The 17,489-nt window shown below is 40.6% G+C and overlaps 1 protein-coding gene across 2 annotated transcripts; it reads right to left on the bottom strand.

Annotated features, from left to right (window-relative positions):
• Positions 1 to 136: 136 nt before the first annotated feature.
• On the bottom strand, positions 137 to 16,947 carry LOC118117615 (E3 ubiquitin-protein ligase MARCHF6). 2 transcript variants are annotated; one of them, XM_035169976.2, is made up of 26 exons: positions 16,694 to 16,947; positions 14,877 to 14,976; positions 14,352 to 14,425; positions 14,122 to 14,265; positions 12,956 to 13,028; positions 12,551 to 12,731; positions 11,852 to 12,086; positions 11,420 to 11,481; positions 10,546 to 10,578; positions 9,538 to 9,589; positions 9,308 to 9,366; positions 9,117 to 9,197; positions 8,725 to 8,793; positions 8,542 to 8,616; positions 8,169 to 8,303; positions 7,951 to 8,070; positions 6,980 to 7,080; positions 6,687 to 6,824; positions 6,246 to 6,441; positions 6,077 to 6,146; positions 5,776 to 5,957; positions 5,547 to 5,681; positions 4,320 to 4,409; positions 3,954 to 4,086; positions 3,299 to 3,434; positions 137 to 2,556 (listed from the first exon to the last, which is right to left on the bottom strand). In XM_035169976.2, exons 1-26 carry the CDS (start codon positions 16,710 to 16,712, stop codon positions 2,472 to 2,474), a joined length of 2,778 nt encoding a protein of 925 aa, XP_035025867.2. In that variant the 5' UTR covers positions 16,713 to 16,947; the 3' UTR covers positions 137 to 2,471. The 2 variants fall into 2 exon arrangements, with proteins under 2 accessions (XP_035025867.2, XP_035025869.2); XM_035169978.2 differs by having other exon boundaries at positions 14,877 to 14,973.
• Positions 16,948 to 17,489: the final 542 nt, after the last annotated feature.

Genomic DNA, 17,489 nt, shown 5'->3' with positions numbered 1-17,489 from the left:
GGGGCAGCATTCATATCTCAAAGTGGAGACATGTCCTCTAACTACGGTGGGGAACCACAGTTTAAGAAAAAAAACCCGAGCAACATGTTTGAAGAGCATAAAGTCCACACTGTAAATATGAAACTGCACTCAAAAACTCAGTACAGTGATTTATTATTGTTTCATGTTAGTGAACCAACAATGACCTTTAAGTTTATACCTTTGTGTTACAGTACATGCCACTGCTTTGTTGCACATATAAAAATAGAAATCATTTGATTCTAAAAATTGAAATTCAAGACCAAAATGTTAAGTGTCCAGCTCAGTTCAACAAGATACTAAAAGGTCACTTTATAGCATCATATATAATGTGAGCATTCCACACAGCTATACTATAGCTGTCAGCACTAAAGTTAAAGTCATTCACAATCCCTATCAATAGAAAAGCAGTTTATATTTACCAAACTCCAAGTGAAAACACTAAGACAGATACAGTGTCAACAACAGATGCTAAACTGAAATTCGCCTTTGATGTGACACCTGTTGTGCAGAGTCACCACAGTGAAATAGTGACACCTCAGTGAAGAACACACACAACCCCTGCTGTGTTGACCCAGTTACACACAGACTGAGATTATTTCTAAACAGTGTAATAAAGTGCAGCCCATTAACACATTTGCATGAAAACAAAAACATCTTAATCTCTGCTTGACACTTATTGTGAAAAATAAAAACAAAATAAAAACAAAATAAAAAAAATTAAAAGATAAAAACTCCCCATAAAGAATGGCAGGAGCTTGTTTCAGATACTATGACTGATCTTTCAAACATCTGTTTTGAAAATTCTTCAATTCAATTGTCATGGATTTGTCATAGATTCTACATACATTGAACCAAATACTTAATTATATACAGTGTAAGTTTATTCTCTTTCTAAATGAGAACACTTGTGTCTTGAGGCCAGATGCACAGCAGACTCCCTTGTCATACTGCAAAGTGTCGTTGTGTACAGTTTGTCTTGTTGTGTTTCCAGTTTTTATGCCAAGCTATGGTGAGCTAACTATCTCCTGGTTCTAAGATGTGGGGAGAGAAGATTCCCATTTCTATTTAATGATGATCAAGTGGGTCAAGTGTGAACTTTAGGAGAGCAGATGAAGCTTCCCCCAGAAACAATCACACTACAAAGGCCAAACATTTAGACAACTGCTCTCACAACCTGACTGATTAAGCTCAACACTGGACAGCGAGGGAAATTCAATTTAAAAAAGAAGAAAAAAGAAAACCTGAGATGTTTAAAGGTATGACATGTCAAAGGTAAACAGTGGCCACATCCACTGACTGATCTCCTGATGGGGAAACCTGCATTTGAATCACTTGACTCAGTGTTTTGTCATTTAGAGTTGGTTTCAGCTGTTGTCTCATAACAGGACACAGGCAAGTCAGAGTCTGAACAGCCGATTGACAGAATTACAGGCCACTGACGACCAGTCAGCTCACAATTACTTTTTAAATCTTTGAGAATAAATATGTATATAAAGCAATCAGGGTAAACCTAAAGGTGTTACTCAAGAACATAATGCAATTCTGAAAGGCCACTTTTACTGTTTAAATGTTCTTTGATGCCTTGTATGTGCTGCACTCCAACATGGGACTGTTTTCAGGTTCATAAACTCCTCTTCTGTCACTGGATTTCACTTGTTTTGTAACCCAACAAAAGCTCAGGAAGGTTGTACACAACCAGGACTGTTTAACAATTCACAGGAGAGTATATCAGGGAACAGAAAAATGTCCTGGGCTGTGTCCAGAGTGTGTCTCAGTCTTTTTCTACACCTTCAGTTGAAATTAATCCTCTAAGGCTTATCTAACAGTTAACTCCAGCAACTAAACACTAAAAATCAATGAAAACACATCAAATAAAATTTAAAAAATCAAATACAATCACATTGCTACATGATGTTTTTCCTCCTTATCACTGACTACCTCAATCTGGTGATGGGTGCCATCTGAGACAAACAACAGGAAGAGACCCACAGGGGCGTCTCCATTGCCTCCTTCACAACCCTGAAAATGTCCTGTTCAGAGACACAGTGTGACCTAAACAATATTTCATTAAAAAAAACAAAGGGAACCACAATCTGAGGTAAAAGCTTAGCTCAACTGACCCCACTTCTCAAACCTTTACCACTTAAAATGACAGCTGCGTTGAACATGAAAACAGAAACATTAGACAGGATTAACACGGTCGTGGTTCTGCTGAGTTTCTCTCATGCCGACAGTCTTCACAGGTTGGTTAACAACCTTGTTCACAAAATTACGTTGAAACTGTTGAAGGTCTTTGTCTCCAAACCTGCTGTTGCAGTACTGATAGTTAGAACTAGAGCTCAGTCATACGTTAAGAGGTCGTGTTTGAAGCACACAGCCAAGTTTCACCACAGAGCTCCCAGTGCTGGACACAGCGAGTCAGCTCCATTGGTCCCACAGCAGAGTCAGCTCTACGAGGAGCTGCTGAGGGCAGCGCTGGTTGTGCTCCTGCCTGTCTTACGTTCATAGTTTACAAGTCTCTGTCCGACTAGGTATCTGTAAGAGACGGGAAAGATGGCGGTTTAGAAATAATTTAAGGATTCACATTCACAGCACTCAATTTTACTTTTCAGTTGGGTCAGCTTTACTTTTTGAGTTTCATTCTCAGTCACAAAACAGATTGTTTGAGGATCTTTTTGCTCTATGTTCATGTGTCATTCTAACAACAACATGGCCTTTTTGTGTTGTGTATATTATTTTGTTTTATTAAAAAGTAAATCACATATATCACAGATGCGACATCCAAACAATATATAGGCCTATTTGTAAATGAATGTGACAGAAAAAATATAAACCATCAGTAATTCTCAGGCAAATGTAGGGATTTATCCGTTCTGTTTTCTATACCAATCAGCCACGACATAAAACTTGTGACTTGTTTCAATGTTGTGGCTGATCGGGTATATGACCATATATATTTGAAATTGCAATATGAAAAAAAACATAGGGCATTGTATCTATGTTACAAACTACTAGCTGCTTTCTGTACAATGTGTCAGTAGCATCCCCCTACCAACTACTGTTGACAACTTATTGGAATGTTGACTGTCAATAGAGGACTTCAGTTTTTCTTCAGTAGTGGAATATCCCAAAGATCTTATTTCCTTCCAGTTTTTTGTAATCAAAGAATCTGACCACTGACAGAAATTTCTCAAGATGAACAGAAGTAAAATAAAAACATAGCTTGTTTGCCCCCAAGTCTAAGTTCATGCTGAAAGACCTTTAGTGGTGTACTGACTTGTCATTCTTGATGTGTTCGTATAAGCGTTTGAACTGGCGTATCTGGAAGGAGAGAATGGCCAAGAGTATGACCACCATCAGCAGGAACGGATAGATCCTCCTATCCACCAGCGTCTGCATCACTGGCTGTACACCTGCAGCAGCGAGGAGGGAAAGAGAAAACAGTGCATGTCTGTGATTCCATGTCTGTGGGAACTGACAAACTGGGGTGGAAAGGAGGGAGCAGGTGGACAACAGAAAGATGATCACTTTTCATTAATAAGATGTTGATGTTGGTTCGCACAACGACTAAAATCCTCATTTCCATAAAGGGCTTGGGACACTCAATTGACTGGCTGTTTAAATGCAAGTGTTCTTCCAGTTCAGCATCAAAAGCACATGTAAAAAAGTAAAATAGGGTGTCTTAAGCTGCTTTCAGACATGCACTGGACTCAGCAGATCCTCTGTTTTTTCTCCGGAGGAGGAGCATGTATGAAGGTAAATGTCTGTAAATGGCTCTGCAGTTTCTACAGACTTCATACTAGGAGGTCAGGCGGATAAGAAAAACTGGAGAAGTGAGGGAAAAAGGAGGAGATGAATCTGCTCTGTTCATCCACTACCTTCAAACTTGCTACTTGTGAAGGTCAGACAAATAACAATCCATAAAGACTTACCAAGCAGTGGTGTAATGCCTTTAGAGATGATGTAGGGCACACAGAGAGACAGCAGCAGGACACAGATGACCGGAGCAGCCAGTCGTCGCAGGATGAAATAGAGGTCGATGTTTCGGATACCGTTTGCATACACCTACAGCAGCAAGAGGGAAGATACCAATACTTTTACTTCACTATTCCAACACTAGCTCAATTATTTTTCTTAAAACTTTTTTAATCAGTTCTAACAATACATTTCACTGTGAACATTATTACAAAATGGACAATATGTTCCACTGTACTTACATAAAGCCATATTTCCAGACATGTTTTTCATCTTGATTATGTTTTTAACATCATATGAAGCTGGACAGATGAGAGACTGACCTGCTCGATGACAGTTTTCAGCCACCACTGAGGGCCCATCAGTGTGATGGCAGCGATGATTTTAGCATGAAGCACGCCAAGCGCCCAGTCCTGCCACACAGAGGTCAACCAATTAACAACCACAACACAATGAGCTTGGTCTCAACATTTCTGCATCTGCTCTGTATTAGCAGCATGAAAACCTGTTTGTGTGACCTTGACAATGAGACTAAATGTTGGCTGAATTTGTGAAATGAGTGACAAGTGTGCCAAAAATACCATAACAAACTGATTTTGCTACAATATATTTGTTATTTTGAAGGACAGAATTACATTTTTATGTGTAAAATGTCGAACCACAAGCAGCATCAACAAGAAAAATAAAATGGTCTAATACATGCATGATATTGGATGTCTAGTACTGGGGTCTGATACCCAGCACTACTGACAAAACACATACAGAAGATCATTTGTCATTTGTTAAACTAGTGTTTTACTTTTCACATCTGCAAATACACAAGTCTACAAGGACACTGACTGCTCATGTACTTCTCCGAGTAGAACACAAGTGGAATAGAAAGTAGTTTGATATGAACTACTACACATCTTTGGAGCCTGCAGCTGTCTGTGTCAGCAAGGGAGCATAACTGAGGCCTCACACCCAGGCCACACTGGATGCATGAGTGCCATGTCTGCATAGCGGAACATCTTGTTATTCATTTCTATGCTATCAGGTTAGAGTGGCCAAAGTGCCTGCGCGTCTTCTGTGTGTGAGCCGCGCTGCTCTTCTAGAGAGTCGGGGTCAGGCCTATTGTGTCTGCGTACCGCCTGCAATTCACACCAAAATAGACAGTGAACATAATCTTTGACCAAATCTCAATATCTATATGCCACAAACATAAATATTTGCAACAATTACTGTACTTCTTTCAAAGTAAGAGCACTCGTGCGTTTCTGTTGACTGAGTCCATTTTTTTGTTTTTACAAGGTTTTCATTTTTATTGTAGGACTAGAAGAAGTCCTGGCATTTAGTTGAGTGTACAGGCTACTTTAATTTGAAGAAATACAGCAGTTATACCAGAAACCTCCCATAGTAGCTCCACTGCAGACTTGCTCCCTTTGTGAACAACATACTTGTGCGAGACACAGCGGATCAGCAACCAGTGTGACCCAGTGTGGCGTTAGAGGGAAACAATGAAGTCCTGTGGATGATGTTATTAGTCCTACATACAAACTCCATGGTCCTACCTGCCAGGGATAGAAGAGTGGTGTCTGGTCCAGTGGGACTCTGAGCGGAGCCACAACGACCAGCTCAAACAGCAGACCCAACAGCAGAGGTATCACTCCAGCTAACAGCACAGCCACCACGATGGTCTTTAGAATCTGTAATTAACAAGATAGCACATTGAAACACAAAAGTTTGCCTCAGTAAGAGTTTCATTTCTGCCATTTCCTGGGAAGACTACAGTCACAGTACCATGAGCGTCCACTCGTGGACTTTGAGCATGATGATGCTTCGCCCCTGTGGCATCCAGGACAGCAGCACTGTGGCGGCTCGTATGGCCAGCCAGCAGACGTAGAGCCCACTGGCTGCTGTGTACAGCTCATGAACCATGGCACTGCCCATCCAGAAAGACATCAGCCAGCGACCCACACACACTGGGAGAAGAGGGAGAGGAGGAGGACAGGTAAGAATTAGAGGTGAGAAGAATGACAGCGCAGAGCAGAGAGGACTAACAGTAAAATGCAGAAAATGACTGCATGTGGTTACAACTTACCTGGCAGTGTCAGGCAGATCAGACTAGCCAGTAACAGTGTCACACACATGAAGACGACCAATAGAATGATCTGAACAGGCAAACAAACAGAAAACAATAAAAATGTTATGAGCAGCACAAGTTTCATCAGTGGCAATATGACATGAAGAACTGTCAGGGCATCAGTCACCTTGAGGGGAAATTGGACAGGCCGGTGGTACGGCTGGAAACCCACAGGACCGCCCTGCTGCAGAATAGCCTGATGGGCAGCGTGAAGCCCCTCCCCTAGGCCTGGGAATCGGTTGTTGTTATGGCGACCGGGAGGATTATTGAGTGGTTGGTTGTCCTCATCTTCATGATCTCCGAGCAGGTAGGAGTGAAGGTCACTGTGGGGACAAACTTGAGGAATTACTTTGTTGTAAAGTCACTTCACGTTTACTATAAGTCATAGCACATGAAGAGAAAACTATGACTTGAGGCCTATTGGCAGTCACAAACACTGATACTTTATTTGACCAAATATGATAAAGATCATCTAGAAAAGCAACAAGTTATATTTCAGCTTTTACACTATTCTACCATTTAACATGTAAACTTGCAGTGTGTGAGTTTGTTTGCGTGTCGCGCTTACAGCATGTATCCAGCTGTGAACGTCCAGGCGTGAACAAGCCGCTTGAGCCACTGGCGAGTGTGACCCTGCTCCAACAGAGCCGGCAGAACAACCTGAAGCAAAAGCAGCTCCAACGATAGCTCGCTCACTGGGGCATCACTGCAGGGACAAAATAAACCACAGCTTGACACAAGTCACATTCAGTTTATAATATACTGTCAAATATGTGGTAGAAATGGCTCAGTTTTTTTTTTGCTAAAACAGATATAACCTTTAACTGCTAGAATGTTAATTTTGTGTGTTGTCATGTGTACCTGTAAAGCATGACGTTGTAAGGAAGGAAGTTTGGGAAGAACAGTTTAATGATTCTAATGGGGAGCCAAAGCATCAGCAAAACTATGGAACCAAACACCACCTGGAAACAAACAGATGTTTTGGTTAGACACAGAGTATCCCTATAAGCATTTTGGTTCTGAAAACCATGTGTAGTAGATTTTACTTTAGTTATAGTCATCAAAAACCAAGATAATTATTCCCCATATTTTATTCAAAGATCCACAAATTTTATGAAAAAAAAAAGACCATTCAAGCAAATTTCAACTCTAACAGCCACTTTTGATAAGAACCATGTCTTTCCACTGATATTTTTCCATTACTGCATAATCCACACCATCAGATGTTTTGCAGTTATTCTGTTGTATTTTTCATCTGGGAAAGTGAAAACAGAACAATCTACTTCTTTATAACTTGGTTCAAGAGACTGTTTAAAGGACAAAAATGTGCTTCTGGAGTTTATATGTGCTTGTTCTTATTGAGAATATTTTCATGACTCATCTTCTTAAATAGTCAATAAACTTAAATATTCTCTTTCTCTAATGTTTTCTTGACTTAATATGAAAATGGTATTTTAGATTTTTGACTTGATTTATGTTAGACACTGTCGTTTCTCATCAATGTGGTAAATACTGTTATTTTATTGATGTGCTCTGCTACTCGTGGCATCTCATACCTTCCTTTCTGTCCTGAAAGGGGGATCCGTCACATGTGGCTCTCTCTGAGGTTACTATGTTTTTCCTGCTATTAATGGTTTTTTTCCTTCCTCTTAATGAAGGTCAATGGCAGAATTTTGCACCTTGTTAAGCCCCATTAGACTGTGATTTGTGAATACGGGCTACACAAATAAAATTTGATATAATTGATTGATTGTTTGAGAAATCTCATGTTGTTGTTATGCCACTGAAGGTTAGTTTTGGCAGAAAGGAGATGAGGGGGATGTGCGACTGACCACAGAGAGAATAAACCTCCGCAGATGTCTGTAGATGGGCAGGTGGATCATCTCTTGGACTGGGTTAAAGTCTGGATCGTTCAGGTTCCTCAGGAACCACAGCACACCTGGCCGAAGAACCTGTTCACAAACACGTTTTCAGGTTAGACATTTAGAATATTATAAATTCTTTGTGAATTCAGTGTGTTATTGTGACTTGCTGGATTTCTCCATGTTACCTCTCGAAGCAAAAGGATGAAAGAGGCAAAGTAGAAGACGTAGACCATGCCGACCAGCCAGTGGAGGAACATTGTCGTACCAGGAGCCGAGTCAAAACTCTGCTCCCTGTCTTTCAATGTGGCATCAAACATTTCCTGCAATCAACAAAGGGACAGGGTGCATGGTCTGTGTTTTTCATAGTAATGACAAGAACTGATGAGAATCTCTTTTTATAATTTGGTCAAATGAATAGAATTTGGGAATTTGGTTTTCCAAATAGAACATCGACCAATTTTCTTCATCAACTGCATTCAGTCTGCTTTGTTAGTCATTAAGGGGTCAGTATGTGACTGTAACAGAATCAGTGGAGAGTACTCTGTAGAATTGTCTTACCAGTGAGCAAATGTCGAGCCACCATCCACAAATCAGTGGGAACAAGCCTATTTCCATGACAACCAGCAGGGACACCTGTGACAATACAAATCCAATTTAGTGTCTGTTTTCAAACTTACTTTCTGTATTCCTAGTTTTGCTTCTTGTGGTTTGGAGACATTCTAATCTTGCATCCTAATTTACCTTAACAACAATGTAGCAGACACCCAGGAGTCGTCTGGACCGCTGGAATCTTACCAACGAAGCTAGTACCTAAACGGGAAACAGTTAAGGACTGATACACAACCTGGAGATAAAATTAAACATAATATCTAGTCTAAAAGTTTCACAAAAGGTTCCTCAAGCCAAAGTTGACCACTGTCTTGACCTGTTATGTTACTGCATGACTAGACAACATTTCTATTAAGACTTTAAGTGGTGGCCTTTTTCTGGGAAATAAATTAGAGAAATCATAAATAACTTTGTGGAATTGAAAACAAAAACACAAACATAAATGACTGATACAATGTCAGGCAGTAGAAACACAACTGCAATACCTCATACCCATGAGGTAATTTGATCAGTGAAGAGGATACATGACAAACCATGAGAGCTCCTGCGAGGAGGATGTAACCCAGTATGGTGGTGACGAGGCCGTCAAAGTGTGAAGCTTTAATCTGAAACCAGATATGATATCAAAGAAATTGGATCAGTGAATGGCAGACCCAAATAGAAGTAAGTAATTCAAACTGTTCAAGTTTCCTCTCAGACATCGCTGTGCACTTACATAGTCCTCAAAGCCCAGTCCAACCACAGAGAAATGGCCGATGTGATATGGACAAAAAGCTAAAAGGGGGGGAAACACAGAGGTTAAGGTAGAACTGTAGATTATACTGATTGTCTTTCCATCACAGAGCTACAGTGAAAATAAAATGCTTGAATAAGGGTGATACAAAGATCACACATCAAAAAATGACTGTGTGTTCATCACTACACTACACTACAGGTTTAACTTACCAAAGACAAGGATGAAGAGTGTATTGAGAGACACCACCCAGAAGACGTGCTCCTAGAGAAAACACACAAAAACACATTGCTCTGTCAATGTTACAGCATTTCTAGCTACAGCTACAATGAAGATTATATTTGTATTATATCAATATTGAAGTTGTTTAAGACAAAACTCCAGTATATTTCAGACTGGCATATTTTCAATATATGTTGCAGTTGTGATTATTAGGTGGTCCATTCTTTGAACTTGATGCCCCTGTAGTGAAAAGTAAGGAAAACAAGGATTTGTGCACAAAAACACACTTTTTACAAGCTGAAATCACTTTTTTAGGGTCAGAGAGCAGATATTTTGACCACATTGGCAGTTGCCAACAATATTCTAAGAGACAACTTAATGGGTTGCAACTTATTTACACAGGTGGGATCACTCTCGCCAATAGATAAGTCCACGTTTGATATTAATGTGTCTAAATCTCAGCAGCAAAAAGATATCCTCCTCAGACAGATGGAATTGCAGTGAGCACAGAAGGACCAGCAGTTTCCTGACTTGTACCTTCTTTCAGGACGGGCCTGTTTATTCTGATTGTCGGGTTTGTGGAGTGTTTTTATTTTGTTTGAGCTTTGAAACCGATTATAAGAAGAATTTCAGGCTCCATGTAAACGTACCTTATCGTGCCACAGTCCAAGACATTTTTCTCCATTTATGGATTGTACTGCTGTCAAATGATTGGCTGCCTCAAATTTCATGAATAAGCAGGTGTACAGCATAGATCCCTATAGTTAACCAAAATGACTATTCCCAGCAGCTACTTTCTGTCTTTACTTTGTCAGAGCCAAGTGTTTGAGAGTATTTATGTAATAAAACATGTTTACTTGGAAACCTGTAGGATGCTTACACTGCCCTGATGAAAGTTGTTTACAGAAGCCCAAAGTCAGCATGACCCATAACAGTCACCATGGCCAGATTAATGTTGAAATATTACAGAATACAAATTAAAAGCTGTGTGCACTTACCAGGAAAACCAAGGAGCCATCCAGTCCCAGCATCTGGGACATGAAGAAATCAGTGTCAATTATCACTTATCATTACAAATAATTGAACATGGTAATGGACAGCTGTAAACTGGTTTGTATTCATGTAGAGCTTTTCTAGTCTTAATGAGCACTCAAAGCACTTTACATTACAGTTTGCCATTCTCTCACTTACACACACACACACGCACACACGCGCACACACACACACACACGCACACACACGCACGCACGCGCACGCACGCACGCACACACACACCTTTTATTTCTATGAGGGGCATGTTCAGCATCTTCCCCATCGGTGGGGACGACTGGGATCGAAATGCCGACCTTCTGGTTGGAGGACGACCGCTCTACCCCTCAGCCACAGCCGCCCATCAGAGCGAAACTTCCTCCTCGGCAGTTCAATCCCAGTCTTCCCCCTCTGTATGCCATTGTCCATGGGCAAGATACTGAGCCCCGAATTGCCCCTCATAGAAAAAGTGCTGCTCATAGATGCACTGTATGAATGTTTGTGTGAATGGCAATAAACTGTACTGTAAAGTGCTTTGAGTGGTCATCAAGACTAGAAAAGCACTGTATAATACAGACTAGTTACCATTTAATACTACTGGTCTTAGTAAAACAGCTGCTGCTTTTAATATAAAAGAGATGTACTTTACTGATCCTACTCCAAGTCATCAACTACAAACATCACTGAAATATCCAAGAAATAAGTGTTGCTTAACCAAACTACAGTAGGATGGACGCTTCCTGTCGAGCCCTTTAGCTCAACTTCATCTGCAAACAACCTGACAGCCATCACAACATCAAAGCCCTTATTTGAACAGGGAATTCATAAAAAACTGATTCCCACCCTCTCCCAGGTCAGCTCTTCTGCTGCACGGTCCCACTCCAGAGCGTTCCAGTTTAAATCTTCTGCAAAGGAGAATAAGAAGCAACAGAAACAGTTATGAACAGTATATAGCATGCATCAACTATTCCCCTGTAGCTCCATTACCATGGTTAGGTTGTGTTTCCTTCTAAGGTTTAGGTTAACACATTCCATTATAGAGGAATGAAAACATCTCACAAAAGACTTGACACGTGTTTAATCTTTAGTTTTTACCGCTTTTATGTTGATGTTATTTAAACAGGGGTACAACAGTTCTAAGGGCAAGCCCGCAGACATAGTTTCATTAGGTTGACAACATATATACACTACTGAAGACGGAGATAAAAAACAATTGAAAAATCAATCACTAGTTCAAAATATATCCCAGTTCTGTGCTTTTATTCTCACACTGACCTTGTCCTCCATTATTGGCATCAGCAGCATCTTCTTCTCTTCCTTCCTCATCCTCCTCCTCCTCTTCGTCCTCCTCCCCATCATCGTCTTCGTCCGGTTCAGCATCATTTCCCTGGTTGCCGACTTCATGTGGGTTGCCAGGAGGCAGACCGTCTTCGGCAGGGTCTGCAGGGTGCTGGGCTGCTGCGGCGTCAGCTGCAGCCTGGGCATTGACTGCAGCGTTACCACCTGGCACCTGCAGAATCATAAAGAGACGTTACAGTTTCCTGTACTCCTACAACGGAGGCTGCACCAGTGGCATGAGGTTATATATTTGAGCCCTTATTTGCTTATAAACCATACTTGGTTTTGGATGTGGCAATTAGCAATGATAAATTGACAGTTAGGGCATGAGCCAAAAAAAAACATCAGCAACCGGCTTTTCATTTGTTGCTATTGTTAACAATATATTCCTGTCCTAAGGCTTCAATCAAACTGCATGCGTGTGTCAATAAAATAGTCTGATTTAGGAATGAAATACAGAAACATCTATCAAATAAAAATGAATGCCATTAGTACACATTAACTCAATTCGTTTTTAGATACAACCTTGTGTCCATCTTAGTGCACCAGTGTTAAAAAGAACTGTGAAATATAATTGATCCTTGGTCAGCTGGAAAAAAGGAACCTTGTGCAGTCTTCAGCATAAACTGAGCTCACCTCATTAGCAGGTGCAGGGCCGTTGGGCGGGTTGGGAACCAAAGGCAGTGGATTCTGCTCCAACCACTGAGGGGGGCCACCATGGACAATCTGCTCTCTGAGCCACACCAGGCTGATGAAGGCGCACAGCGTGCAAGTGACCACAAAACAACCCTGGAGACAGTCTGCAAGCAGGTTTTGTCTGAGAGAGGAAATGGTGCATCATAGATTAATTAAACTTTACTAAATTTTCAGACATAACTTTGATACAGTGAGCAGAACGAAGGGAAAGAAAAGACATATGGGTGGATTCTTCAAGGAATTATTTATATGACTCCAGTGTACAAGATATGGGGAACATATAGGAGCAAGACAGTGTAAGACAGGAGCAGCAAAACCCCCCAAAAGAGAGTGATTCAAACTTACGTTGAAAGCATATCTAATGGGAGGGTGAGGAGTGAGCTCACAGAGCCAGTAAATAGACACTTGTAAATGCGACCTGTAAGGAAAGCAAACATATGAGAGGGTTATTACAATAACAACATTTTGAGGATCTAAAAACCACACTCTGAATTCAGGACTTTCTTCTGAATGTTACTCAACGTCAAGCTGCATTGACATTAAATTGTGACCCTGTTCAGACCTGGTATTAACATCTGCCCTGAGTGATCTGATCACAGGTTGTCAGCACGGTACAGGTCTGAACACACCAAAATGCGTTACTGAGATATGATCACTCAGAACACATTCAGAGGTCTACTGGGACACATATAAAGGATGTCCTACTTAGCTGATATCCTCTGACACACTACAGTTTCACAATGAACCTAAATATTTTTTATACTTAACAAACTGCTCATATGTTACTCTCATACAGTGGCCACCACCAAAATCAACACTAATTACCAGTTTCTTAAATTTGTTAAATATTTCTTTACAGCACAGCTGCACGAGATTCATTCCTCCCCCTTCTGACTCCTCTGTCTCTTTCTTGCTCGTTCGTTGAGACACACACAAACACAGGGACATCGGACACATCTCTAAATTCAGACTAGGTGAAACATTTGGTCCTCAAGGACAGACATTACGTATGTATTTATTTGGATATAGAGCTGGTAAGTGAGATATGATCACAAGGGATCACAGGAGACTTATGACTGGAAGTCAAGTTAACAGGTTAGTTTAAGTCACATTCAGACTGTTTTCCAGTTGAGCTACTGACTGTCCTCGCCTCTCGAATGTTTCTCATCACTGCATGCCTTAACTGTCAAAAAGCTTAACGAGCAATATTCTTTGCCAATAAGAACAATGAAAGCTTAGTTCCACTTGAGTAAAAGCGATAATTTGTGGCTTAAAACATTTGAATAAATTTGCTGCTGTAGGCTGGGGTTGAATGGTTATTTAAGTGTGTTTGTTCTGACAAGCTCAACCTTTCAGTTCTTTTAAAATTGGACTGCTGAAACTTCATTTTCTTCACTTTTTTTTCTGAAACTGTCTAACTGAAGTTAGGGAGTGCATACAATACGTGGTAACAATAGGAAAACTGCTGATGAAATCTCCTTTTGTTTTTACAATGGGATGATGGGACTTACATGCTGTGAGAGGCACAACGCCTAGCCAGGCAAAGGCCACTAGTGTGTAGTGGAACCAGTATCTGATGGCTGTTCCGATACTGGTGACCAGACCTGAAAAGATATCCTGGACAGGCAAGCGAGATGGCATGTCTGGAGAGTAGACTGAAGAAAAGACAGAATTAGTAACTTTAAAAGGAGCTTGTGACGAATAAATGTGTCATTGATGTATTGAAAAACAAACAACTTACTTGGTGTAAATGCAAACCTGTGTTTACATAATTCACAATATTCTTTTCTGCTGTGTTTTAACCACTGCAATAGGCTGTGAAAACAAAAAGACAGCAAGTGAGTTTTCCCTTTTTACCTGGTGGAAACTTTAAATCACCTGCACTCTTTGTATGAGAATCTCCCTCTGTGGCCCTGTAGCAAAATCATGCAGCGTTCCCATGATCGTTCATGACCAAAACGTGAGTTTTCCCTTGCCCAAAAATATGTTACGTTTCAATTTATGTCTCACTGTTAATACTGTGTGTTAATTCCCTAAACTATAATAAGGATTATCTCTTTACTTTAATCCCTGCTGTTTTCTTCCCCAGAGAATTTGTTTTTACAAATGTTAGCATACATTTCAACAATTGATTCCAACCAATTCATTTGTAAGAGCAAACAAATTGAAAGAGTAGATGGGTACCATCCTAACTTTAACCCATATGATACATGGAGAGGCAAGAGAAGTTCATGAAAACATGCATGTTCTAAGACAGTGAACCTACCATTCCTGATGGATGAACTTGATGCTGCCAGTGCAGACACAGGGGTGGTAGAGCGGCTTTTCATGGCTCCCCTCTGACCGACAGACCCGGCAGATGTCTGCTGTACAGTAGGCGACAAAGTACAATAGCTTAAAAAAACAAATTTATATGATACACAGTGGCTTCAGAAAATATTCAGAACCTTTAATTTTTCCACAATTGACTGTGTAGTTAACTGCATTTTGAATGAACATTTTGACTAAAAAAGAAAAGTATAAAAACATATCAAAAACAGTCATTTCCCAGTTATGACAGTATTCAGAACCTTAAATAAGTACTTTATAGAACCCTCTTTGGAAGCAAGTTAGAGCTGCATGTCTTCATGGGATTGTCTCTATAGCATGAGGCTGCCAACACCATGCTGAGTCATCCTTCAGGCAGGTTCTACCATCTCTGAAAGACTCTAAAGCTCTGTTAGCAGTGACCGTCAGGTTTGTGGTCACCATCCTGACTAAGAGACCGGCAACTCTAGGAGAAACCCAGCTGGTGGTTCCAAACAGTTCCTTACATTTCACACTGTGCCTCTGGGAAGACTAAACAGCTGCAGGAGTGGTTTTGCACCTTTTCCCTGCCCTACACCAATTTTATCACGGAACTTCTCAGAGATCTCCTTGGACTTCACGGTTTGGTTTACATCTTGACATGCAGTGTGAATCGTGGAACCTTATGTGAGCGGGTGTGTGCCTTTCTGAACTATGACCGGTCAATTCAGACCTCGATCAAATCTGAGAAACATCTCAATGATTGATAATTGAAGCAAAGAGGATGGACTTCACCACAATTGTCAGTGCAGCAACAAAGGGTCTGGATACTTCTATTGATTAGAGATTTCAGTTTTTGACTTCTGATAAATTTGCAAAATTATCTTGAAATAATTGAGGAGGTCTATTAAATTGTCCACACCTGAAACATTATGCTAACTGTGGTGTTTTAGTGAAAACACGTGTCTTCATGGAGTAGAAGAGGACAGGGCACTGACTGTAGGACAAACAGTAATCCTTGGATTACCTATGTCACTGGAGGACCAAAATAAAATAACTATAATTAGCCCAGGATGCAACGACACGATGCCCGTTCGGATACACACAGTACTCAGTGCTGACTGACACAGAAATGGATAACAACAATATCCCACTTTGAGATAGCTGAACACGACGTGACAATGGAGATTCCTTTCCCCATAGTTTAAACAGCAGTGTGTATCGTGCTGCTGTCATCTAACGTCACAACCCGAGAGTTATGATCGTTTAATCAGAGTTGAGCATATGCTGAACAAGCTGGATTCATTCACAACGTTATGTCTTTGTTAAACTCTTAACTTTGTCAACAGACACAGCTGGTCGCTAGCTGGTTAGCAGTGTGTACGTAACGTTATGATAACGGGTTGCTTTAACGCTAACTTTTAACTGTATTATTTATCATGTTTTTTAATGGCTTCAATCTGACTGATCTATTTTGATTTATACCTATATGTAACTACCTGTCAGTGTTAATAAAGGCAAAACAGGAACCTCGCATTGCTAATGTTATTTAAAAAAGCTGATAGCTAACAGACACGAGCTAATGCTACTTAGCAAGAAAGCTAATGCTAGTTAGCTATCGCTAATTAGCCAACGGATTCTCTAATTCCGGTTAACATTCGTCAGTTTAATCAAATATTGAATTAGTCACTGCACGTGACCACAGTTAGTTATTAGTTTACACAGTACCGTGTTAGCAGGAGCTGATTTACCGGCTAACACTAACAATTAGGGCGATCAGGTTTCAACATTAGCTACCTTCCTCTGCGGGGTCCATCTTGACTGGATGCTAAAAGCAGCCCTGCTCCACTGCTCGGGCTAGTCAGCCACTGTGAACGCGACAACTACATGTGGAACTAGTGTTTATGCCGCGGATGCCAGTGTCCAGGTGTCTGTGACCGTCAGTGTACAATGTGTTTTAACAACAACACTCGCACACATCGTCAGCGAGCAGTCTGGACTTCTTAAATGCAACATGTGATCGTGCAGTAGTTTCACCACATGATGGCGACAGATAGCGACCAGCCCGTTGGACCGTTTACCCAACTGGAAGACGTGACGTCATCAGAGGAACTAATGGATCAGAGCTCCTAATATAAATATCATCATCGCAACTTAATCCGGGATTTCTTTCACTTGAATAGGATTTACTTTATTCATTTATTTTCTTTATCGTTTGTCTGTGGAATAAATAAGAGATAATAAAGTGAATCATAAAACATATTTTCTGATGACGTGTCATTCGGTTGACCAGCAATAATATCAAAGTTCAAAGTGTTTTATATATACAGTCCTGTACAATGAAATTCTTGCTTTACCTTCTGCTACAAGCAAGTATATAGCAAGTAGGAATGAGGTGACAGACGTTTTAAATCCACTTATCTGGCAACACTTGACACACAGACAGTGGGGGTCACCGTGAACAAGAGGGAGGTGAAATATCTGTCACCGCTCAAGGATTTCTAAAACATATTTAATATGAGTAGGTTGTGAGTGCCTTAATAAAAAAGTAGCCAAAAATGCGCAAATATGTTTGAAGAACTGGTCACCATTT

The sequence above is a fragment of the Hippoglossus stenolepis genome, chromosome 11 (genome assembly GCF_022539355.2).
Source record: "Hippoglossus stenolepis isolate QCI-W04-F060 chromosome 11, HSTE1.2, whole genome shotgun sequence".
NCBI lineage: Eukaryota > Metazoa > Chordata > Actinopteri > Pleuronectiformes > Pleuronectidae > Hippoglossus > Hippoglossus stenolepis.
The sequence above is the reverse complement of the archived record's forward strand: the minus strand, read 5'-3'. Positions and strand labels throughout refer to the sequence as shown.

What these genes read in the sequence shown, in the direction of transcription:
- LOC118117615 (XM_035169976.2), bottom strand. An exon ending in GCCCTGCACCTGCTAATGAG is followed by an intron (nt 12,087 to 12,550) that starts GTGAGCTCAGTT and finishes ATGATTCTGCAG; the next exon opens with GTGCCAGGTGGTAACGCTGC. An exon ending in TCCACGAGTGGACGCTCATG is followed by an intron (nt 5,682 to 5,775) that starts GTACTGTGACTG and finishes TGTTAATTACAG; the next exon opens with ATTCTAAAGACCATCGTGGT.